Source organism: Bombus terrestris, chromosome 10, assembly GCF_910591885.1.
Source record: "Bombus terrestris chromosome 10, iyBomTerr1.2, whole genome shotgun sequence".
Taxonomy (NCBI): Eukaryota; Metazoa; Arthropoda; class Insecta; order Hymenoptera; family Apidae; genus Bombus; species Bombus terrestris.
The window spans coordinates 7,300,350-7,309,897 of record NC_063278.1 but is presented as its reverse complement, the minus strand read 5'-3'; the positions used below and the strand labels follow the sequence as shown (position 1 = coordinate 7,309,897).

At 33.6% G+C, this 9,548-nt stretch overlaps 3 protein-coding genes across 7 annotated transcripts in view; 1 reads left to right on the top strand and 2 right to left on the bottom strand.

The window, feature by feature from the left end:
* The first annotated feature begins 568 nt into the window (after nucleotides 1-568).
* LOC100645015 (snRNA-activating protein complex subunit 3) lies at nucleotides 569-2,302 on the top strand. The gene is made up of 5 exons (XM_003398212.4): nucleotides 569-959; nucleotides 1,029-1,218; nucleotides 1,293-1,565; nucleotides 1,638-1,882; nucleotides 1,970-2,302. Exons 1-5 carry the CDS (start codon nucleotides 769-771, stop codon nucleotides 2,238-2,240), a joined length of 1,170 nt encoding a protein of 389 aa, XP_003398260.2. The 5' UTR covers nucleotides 569-768; the 3' UTR covers nucleotides 2,241-2,302.
* LOC100644897 (protein O-mannosyl-transferase TMTC4) lies at nucleotides 2,258-5,193 on the bottom strand. Its single transcript, XM_003398211.4, has 9 exons — nucleotides 4,992-5,193; nucleotides 4,687-4,912; nucleotides 4,433-4,616; nucleotides 4,171-4,350; nucleotides 3,649-4,109; nucleotides 3,198-3,578; nucleotides 3,023-3,130; nucleotides 2,781-2,922; nucleotides 2,258-2,712 (listed from the first exon to the last, which is right to left on the bottom strand). The coding sequence occupies exons 1-9, from the start codon at nucleotides 5,020-5,022 to the stop codon at nucleotides 2,278-2,280; spliced, it is 2,148 nt and encodes a 715-aa protein (XP_003398259.1). The 5' UTR covers nucleotides 5,023-5,193; the 3' UTR covers nucleotides 2,258-2,277.
* Nucleotides 5,194-5,447: 254 nt separating this feature from the next.
* Nucleotides 5,448-9,548, bottom strand: part of LOC100645131 — a 38,651-nt gene continuing 34,550 nt past the window's right edge. For 4 of the 5 annotated variants that reach the window (XM_003398213.4, XM_012312559.3, XM_012312555.3 and 1 more), the window contains exon 12: nucleotides 5,448-9,155. In XM_003398213.4, coding sequence (XP_003398261.2) covers nucleotides 8,945-9,155 — 211 coding nt within the window. In that variant the 3' untranslated portion in view covers nucleotides 5,448-8,944. The remainder of the gene's footprint in view (nucleotides 9,156-9,548) is intronic. The other variant, XM_012312560.3, reaches the window with a different exon arrangement.

Here is a 9,548-nt window from a genome sequence, read left to right as displayed (position 1 = left end):
TGGCCACGCTTAAGAGGCGGAGTCACATTCGCACGGACCATTGGCGAGAGCAGTGCACCGTGAGCGAGCCTGGTTTACGCCTCTTCATTGTGGTCTTTTGCCACGCGTTCATTGTCTTATTCTACTTCTCCCTTGTTGATGACTCGAATGCGTTGTATATATACCATTTCGGTCGAACTACGCTTGACACTTTCTACTCGCGAATTATCCGTCGTGACTGTTGCAGGCTAAAAGAGCGTTGTACGAGAAAGTTTGCAAGCTAATTCTGATACATTTGCCGTTAGGTGTTTCGTTTAGTTCTTTGGATTTTTTCTTCGGATCTTTATGCGATATAGAAAGTAAGCCTAATGGCGCAAGATAAATAGTAAAATATACTTTCTTTCCATAAATTTCACTTTTAACGTAAGCATCCTAATTTCTGATTTTGAGATAAATAACTGACCGATGATAAATAATGGATCTCCGCGAATAATATGGCTTTCTACTCTGCATTGCAGCGCTATCTATCATCGCTTTAACAGAACACGTCCTCCATAGAAAACGAAAGTTACCATTTATCGATCATTCTTCTGAATTGTTTAAATTACTAGTTGTCTTTGATCTTCAGTCTTAACTTCGAAAGTTCGAGAGACACCGCTTTCCGAAGCATGGAGCAAGTTAGGTTGGGATTAGATGCAGTATAAATAATCACAAAACATTGTGAAATTGACGAACTGATTTTATACTTTGAAATAATTGTAGTTCAAGATATTTCTTTAATTCGTTACAATGGACGATGTATATAAATTTTATAATAGAAATGCATCAGCGAAAGTGCATATAAAAGAGTATTTTGATAACTATCGGAAACTGATATCGGATTGTTTTATACCTATGAAAAAAGATGAAAATAATTTGATGGAAATGATGGGAGTCCAGCTTACAGAGGAAGAAATGTCCACGTTAACAGAATATTGCAGGTTTTTCAACATCTGCAAACTTCGACCTTTCAAAGTTGTTCTACGATAATATGAGACAATTATTTTTAGCGTTGATAATTTAACAGTGGAAGGAGAAGTTCCAAAATTAATTAATAATAGAAAAATAAGAAAAAAAGAGGTGTTTGATGCTCAAGAACCACCAGAAGATGTACAGTTACAAACTATTCAAAGTCTAAGGCAAAGGTTAAAACAAAACTTCAAAAAGCCTACTTATAAATACCTAAGTGAATTGTTCATAGTAAGTATCTAGTTTTAAATGGAAATGAAAACAAATATGTTTTGTATACGATTACTATTTTTTCTTTCCCTCAGAATTATAGAGAGGTAGAAGCAACAAATGAAATATGTGCTGTTCCTGGTCATGATATTCTTATATTTGTTAGAATTTATTATCCTTTTCTGCACCGTGGAAAAAGTGCACCAAAGACGGAATGTGGTACATTGTTACGACTACATAATATTATAGCGGTATTAGGTTCTCAAACACTTGCTCAATTACGGGATAAAATATCATGTATTGCTGATTATAGTATTTCTAGAGAATGTAGCAATAACTTGGACAATGCGATAGGACCCATGGCAAAAGTAATTTATTCTTTTTTAATATTTACTTAGATGCGCTGCATTTGTAATTTATAGTATTTTTCATGACTTTAGGATGTTTACAAATCAGGATTTTTTTTTATTGAAGATACTTTCTATAATGATATGAGATGTCCCACAAATATTGACTACAGTCAGGTAATCATCAATTGGGCACAAAGAAGACCAAAATTAGGACCTTTTAAAACTGCTACAATGGAAGATTGTACGCTGGATTCATTGTGCGTAAGATTTGGATTCCCATGGGTGTACAAGCACCAAGGTGGTTGTGAACATTTAATTGTATTTAGCGATGCTAGGTAATTTTATTGTCTCATATATAAACTTCTAATTTTGAAATAGATTTACCTTTTTTGATCTCATTTTACTTTCCTAACTATTTTCAGGTTTATTAACTGTGATGATGAAGTAGCGACATCCGCGTATCCAAGAATAGTTAGATTAAGACCTACATCTTCCAAATTTTGTATGATATGTGGTATCTTCACTGTTCAATGGATTACAATGGAACATGAAAGAATACCGCACAATCCTTGTTATTTTTGTGATATTTGTTTTAAGTCTTATAACTATATTAACGGTAAAAAGGTCGGCAAATTTAAAGCGTACGCATATCCACGAAATATTGAAGCTGTGAAGGGAAAAATAGAAATATAAATGTACCGAACTCCATCTGTTTGCAACAAAAAATAAATTATTTTATTAACGTTTTCAGAGAATATAGCTTTCTCAAATTCTCCTTTGCACTATTCAATTCTGGTTTGAATTCTAATGCTTTCTTATACATATCTTCTGCTTCATTGAGTTTATTCCATCTATGATACAGTACACCCAAATTCGTATAAAATATAGCATCTTTAGGATTCCTTGATATTGCATTCTTAAAATACGCTTCCGCTTCCACAAAATTTCCTGCTTTCCCCAATATATTTGCGATATTGAAATGAATAGATGCGTCATCCGGTATATATCGTAAAGCTTGATTTGCTATTTTTAGAGCATCTTCACGCATACCTAAATCATCAAGAAGTAATACCATATTGGTCCATGCTCTTCTGTGCGTATTTCTTTGTTTCGTAGCAGATTCCCAGGCTTTCAATGCTTTATCATAATTTTTCTGCTCCAAATACTATAAACACAGTCACAGTTAGAATTTCCGTATTTACTTTCTTTAAGGTTTTAATTAATATTACTAACCAGCACACCCAAATTATAAAAACAATCAGGATATTTGCTTCTATAAGTCAAAGCAGTCAAGTAACTCTTTTCCGACTCTTCGTATCGTTTTAATGCCGATAAAACAATGCCTAAATTCATCCATGCTGTGGCAAAGTCCTCCCTAAAAATGACAACTTAGTAACACTGCATTTCCCAATAGAAAATTTCAACCAAGACGATTAAGTAACTGAACATATATACATATATACAATTAGACTTACTGTAACTTAATAGCTCGCTTAAATAATGTCTCTGCTTCTAAATACCTTCCTTGATCTTTGAGCAAATTTCCGAGGTTGTTCATAGCTTGAGCATACGTGGGATTTAGTCTACTTAATACATATTAAAGTTATTTTACGTTTGGGAGATTTATTTTATTTCTGTAGTCTTTTATACCTCAGAGCTTCCTCGTATTCGTATTGCGCTAATGTAGAGTTTCCGGCATCAGCCGCATTTTTCGCAATATTATAGTGTACTTTTGCATTTAATGGACAAACATGTAATGCTGATCGGAATAAGGTAGTTTCAGTTTTCCATTGGTCACTTCTTATCCACGATTTCACAAAAAACAACGAAATTAAAGCTACATATGTTAATAGCAAATATTGCACAGGGACACGGTTATAAAGTTTCTGTAATCCTATAACAACTAAAAGGCAGTAACCAGCAGAGGGAATGTATAGAGTTCTCTCTGCCAAAACGAAACCAACATTAAAAAAGATATTGCTGGCTGGCAAAAATGGAATAACGAGCATTGCCACTCCCATAATCGAGTATCTGCAATACAAAGAAAATTTTCTTATATTTTTATTTTGTTGTTCCATAGATTTACGAAGTATATAATTACCTTAAAAATGTATCTTCATAAGAATTAAATATATATACCAACATTGCACCAACTATTAACCAGAACAGAAGAACAAGAAGTATTCTTTTATCATTAAAATTAATTAAGGGTATACAACCCATTGACCAATCAAAGCACAGCCACTCAGGACATATCAATAGCCATATGTTCAAACAGTAAATATAATTGTAATTTAATATTCGTAAAAATATATTGTGCATGAATGATGCTGGGTTATCCACAGGTTGAAAGATTGGAGCTTTAAACTCCATTATACAAAATCTTGAAATTATAAGTATCAAACCAGACACAAAAAGTATAAAGAGCCTGATTAGTAATTTTTGTTTTTGCTTAATAAAATTCTTTAGTTGCTCACACGAAGGTCTTGATGTAACGAACAAGATTATTTGAAATGGATATAGCTTGTTCACTACTATAATGTCATATATGCAACAAATTCCCTGAAAAAGATATTGTCACTATTATATTTACACACTAACAGATGGAAAAAATATTTCTTACCACTGCAGTAATTCCTGTTTCTTTGCACAGCATTGCAATTGCAACAGATGTGATACAACCACACATACTGAGCCATTTGTATAATAGTCTCCTCGCATAGATTGAATAGTAATAAAATATAATGGATATCCACATAAATAGAGCACACAATAATTCTGCTCTACCTACAATGCCTGAAACCTATGCATTTACATTAATTAGGAAAACAAAAGCTACATCTTTTATTCTTATAAAAGAAAAACATATAATTACAATTACATACAGCTTCTGTATGTACTGGATGGACAGCGAACAATGCGGTAGCATAAAACGTAGTACTCCTTTCTTTTGAGTCTATAAGTATATTAAATACTGGTAACATTAATATGGAAACAATGGTATGAAGTATTATATTCACTATGTGATAATCTTGAGCTATCAATCTTTCACGAAGCCAAAAATGTAATCTATAAATAATGCAATTCACTTAGAAAATATACTTAACACGTTAGTTCTTATTATATAAAAAAATGCTACCTGAAAGATAAGATTGTAAGTGGTCTATACGACTTATGGCTTTGCTTATATGTCAGTCTTGTACCCCAAAAATCATTTTTAAATATATCCATCAAAGGACTGGTTTGTACATCTTCATTATGTACAATGGCTTCAGAATCATCAAATACAAATTCACCATTATAGCTATTAATAAAACACAGAGATAATGCAGTGATTATAATTAAAGAAAATGATATTGGAACATCTGTAAAAGTTAAATTATATTAATTAGTATTGTTTAATTTATAAAATAAAATACCGTACATGTATGTATATTAATGTACCTGGTAATTTGGAATTCGTTTTTAATGGCATATTGCTTTCCGCTCTAACGAATTCTATTAAATATTCATCTTCAAGTTCTTATATATCTATTCTTTCTAATTAAAAATTTATTATCTCTATATCTTTGTATTCTGTAACAAACCGCCTTGAGAAATTGTGAATTCCTTACTTCTTACCATTTTCATGTCATTTTCGATGTTATCGGTAGAGCATAAAATATAATTACGCAGACGAGTTTCATAGAATAATAAATAGATGGCATTTCATATAACTCGTGTCATGTTTCATGTTCTGTAATACCGATCACGAAAAACTTTTACAATCTTGCGCCCTGTGCGATTTATCGTAACGAATCCATACATGTGTATATGGTTGCATTATGTGAAATTTATTTCATATCAAAATAATAAAGATAAAAGGGAAGGATAAGAGAGTGAAAAATCGGTTTCAGATAATAGTTTTTACCATTCATTTTTATTAACTTGCAAAATTACCTTAATTGTCTACTCATGCACAGATAAAATATATAAATAAAAATGTAGGTAAATAGTGAACGTGAGTCTATTTATCGAGACGGTCTAAGCACGCGCGTGCAAAATTAAACCACAAATTCGAATTTCACATCGAAAAAAAAGAAGAAAATAATAATAATAATAATCGTCTTCCTTCCTTTCTTCGAAAAAGACACGAAATCGTGGCATGACGGCGCTCGATTCAAGAAACCACGTAACAGATCTATAGAACAGTGATAAACCTATCATAGAATAATGAATAAATATAACAATCGAAAACATGGCCAAATGCAATGACGAATAATATAATCGGACGTTCTCGCCCATTTCCACGTGTCTCAACTTTCGTTTAATGAAAACTCGATGCGCACTACATTGTCACAACGAAATTTTTACCAAGAGATATGCACATATATATACATATACATACATACATACATATATATATATATATATTGTAAAAAAAAAAATCATAATGAGCTATATAAAAGATACAACTGTAAGTGTTAATAGTTACATCTTTGGACAGTCAACAAAAGCGATCACTCGCGGTGAAAACGGTTCTCTGAATGCGGAAACGCAATAGAGAAATTAAATAACTTCCGTGATAAACGTCAACCTCTTATTTGGGGAGACCTATTTGGATGATCGTTTCCTCATTTTGTTCATTTCTTCAAATGGTCAATAGGAAGCGCTAAATATCCTCCTCTTCTTATCGGAAAGATTCTTTCCTTTTTCTTTTCTCATTTTTTAATGATAGAATATCTAACAATATTTTAAGTTAATAGATAACTCGCCAAATAAAAGATTAGCTAACCTTAAAAAATATTACGTCGATATTTACGAATTCGATTGTGTAAGAGGTCTTTCTATTGAACATCTACATCAATTTATTTCTCTTTTACTGTTAATCGTGAAAATTCCACGACGTAAAGGAACGTGTGATTCCATCGTGCGATATCGAATGCTGGTAAACACGAAATCTCAATGAACGATATAAATGAATGGTTCTTGAAAGAACCGATTTACGTAATCAAGCGAACACAGGTACGTAACAGTAACAAGAACGGTAACCGTGTTTCAGCAGTATCGATAGGATCACAATTCTTTCTAATATAAATATTTCATTTTAAAACGCCCGATCGTTCAAAGATTTTCGATATGTCTTTATTACCATTGCGAATTACTTATGATATATTTTGGTAAATTCTTTGGAAGTATTTCCAAGATGTATTATCGAAAGTGATTATCTGTAATATGGTCCAATACTCGAGCATCCTTTACGACAAAGAATTTTCCATCAACGCTCGTTCACGTTGCTTGCAATTCAACTCTGTTAATTAACAAATAACACGAAACAGATTTAAAATTAACGCGCCATCTCACGTGGTCTTCGTTATGTGAATTATAGCACACATTTCGACTAGAGTAATATTATATATGTATACGCAGTTAAAATTAAATTTCGGAAACGAAATTAATATATACATTCCAGCAGTCTTGGCGGCTCAAGCGGATTCTCGTAAATCAATTGTACCCTGAACATACGAGTACTCTTCGAGTACTTTCACAATCAAACGTAACGATACATCGCTCGTATAATTATCATTTAATGGAACAACAAGTCGTAGAATTCACGCAGAAATAAAATCTCTAATGAGCAATTAATTTAACAGTAACAATTAAAACGCATTTAAGAGATGTTTAAAAAACAAGAGGGTACAACTTCCGTTCTTCAATGTCGTGAATTAGATTAAGTTGAGCCGCGTTTAAGAATCCATTGCTGTGGCAGTAGACACTTTCAACAAAATTTCACTACACGCTCTTCAATGATCGTCGTATATACGTTCTTCATGGTGTTTTCCTAACGAAAAGGAATCTAAAAATAGAATCTCCTTGCATCTGTCAGCGCAGATTTGCATACTTTAAACCACAATAATCCCTTAATAACGATTTAAAAAGTATCTAAACTCTCGGGGCCATTTTATTAACTTAATAAAAAAAAAAAAAAAAAAAAGAATGAATGAAAAGAAGATAAACAATCGATATTCAGAATGCATCGTTTCGAGGAGAACACTATAAAGCAACTTTAACTTAGTTTATAAAAAAAGCTACGTCCACTCAACGTCCAACTGTTAAAGGGAGATCCCAATAAATCCCTTTGAACCTCGAAACAAATGTCACTTATAGGTTGAAAGGGACGATGTTCCTATCATTTAGAGCAGCATCTGTGTTCACACAGTTTCTCTGTTTCTTCGTTTTCCCCTCTACCTTCGCGCTGAAGATAACAGAACACGTCTCATCTTTGGCTTGTATTCATCATTTTGCAAGAAATGCCTGCAAACACGTGGAAAAGAAACAACAATCGTAGATCGTAGTGTGAGATTTCCAAAAAAAGAATAGGACACACCCACATTATGAATATTATACCGGATCGAATTAGAGGAATATCTTACTGTTACGATCTCGCTCGATCCTTTGAACGTTCTCGTGCGTGCAATACTTTGCGTACAGTGTAACACTATGGCTTACAAGACGATTATATAGGGTAACAGCACCTCTTACTCGCAAATCCAACCACGTCGAATCTTCTAACGCGCTATTTCCAGTTGTTGCAGCCTCGGGCTGAAACTAGGGTGTGTGTGTGTGTTTTTTTCGCGGAATTTCATCCCGTTCTCTTCTAAAAAATAATATCCTTCGAACTAGAAAAATTGTAGTCCATCGGGATGAATTTGCTTGAGAACCGACTGATTAAATTGTTTTATATTTCTACAACTACCGTCAGTTGACTTTCTTATAAATGGCTGCAGCAATTGAAAGACCTGCATTCTTTTCAAGTGACTTTCTCGCGTTAAGTAAAAATAAGGGTCCGTGATTTGCTGTCTATTTACAACGTGAAGTACACAATATGTATATCGTAGAGAGATTGAACAATGACGCTTGCTTATCACACATCGTCGTGCCGTTGCCTGAATCTTCCTCTCGACTACTATTCATAGTTACGGATCGATTCGGTGATATCGAAGCTTCTCCGTTTCAAAGAGGATCGCTCGATACTTCCCTCTTGTTATTTTCTTATCTCAAACGATTAAATATGTTTAGCTTCTAAAATAGCTTCCGGGTCTGTTTCATTGATACGTTTTTAAGATTGTTTTAAGATTATACTATCCAGATAGAAGGTTAAAATCAATCGTTCTCAGATGTCTTTGTACTTGAAAGAAACGATTCTTGCCAGATCACCGAATGGATTCGTATGTACAGTTTCGTCGAGAATCGCTTCACCATAATATACGGCTGTTCACAAAAAGATTACACGACACTCCTACTATATGGAAAACAACTACGCGTTTAGACTACTGAATTGCTTCGAGGAAAAAGTCAATTTCCTCCTTCCTTTGCTTTCTCTTCCCGAGGTTGACGTTCGGCTTTCCCATTCCCATTCAATTATCGCTCTCAGCGTAATCGTCGCTGTCACCACTGTCGTAATATTGGTACCTCGACTGTTGACAGTTGAAATCCAATGGACTGTTCGTAGATAAATCGGGGTATACTTGGAATTCGGTATCTATACCCTGAAGCACATCCACGGATTCACCGTCCAGAATCTCCAGGTTTTGGGAAAACACGTCTTCCGACATGGAATCGTTTGACCTAGGAAAAATAAACGCCTTTTTTCTTTTTTGCTTTAAATAAATCTTCGATTCTGTCATAGGGCTAAATAATAGGTGAACTATCAGTGATTCAACTACAGCACTTAGTCGATTAAAAAATGATGCAACACAGGTTCATATTTTAGTAGAAGCAAAAATGGCATCTAAAAAGCATTTGAAATTCAATCCTCGAAATTCACTCTTGGCTTACGAGCGTGTAAAGAGTTTCCTTCATTCAGCGATTATAGGAATAAAAATATACAGCTTTTAATAGCGTTAATCGTAGTTTCGAAATATCTCGACCATCTTGCATGAATTAAAATTAATAATATACCGTATGTTCAACCGAGAGCCAGTTAGTATTCGAATAATACGGTACGGATAAAACGGTACG

Excerpts from the sequence above, each read along its gene's own strand:
- LOC100644897 (XM_003398211.4), bottom strand. The coding sequence starts at position 5,022 with ATGCCATTAAAAACGAATTCCAAATTACCAG. Across the intron at positions 4,913-4,991 it reads AACGAATTCCAAATTACCAG|ATGTTCCAATATCATTTTCT; the intron begins GTACATTAATAT and ends TAACTTTTACAG. Across the intron at positions 2,713-2,780 it reads TTTATAATTTGGGTGTGCTG|TATTTGGAGCAGAAAAATTA; the intron begins GTTAGTAATATT and ends CTGTGTTTATAG.
- LOC100645015 (XM_003398212.4), top strand. The coding sequence starts at position 769 with ATGGACGATGTATATAAATTTTATAATAGAAATGCATCAGCGAAAGTG. Across the intron at positions 960-1,028 it reads ACGTTAACAGAATATTGCAG|CGTTGATAATTTAACAGTGG; the intron begins GTTTTTCAACAT and ends AATTATTTTTAG. Across the intron at positions 1,566-1,637 it reads CGATAGGACCCATGGCAAAA|GATGTTTACAAATCAGGATT; the intron begins GTAATTTATTCT and ends TCATGACTTTAG.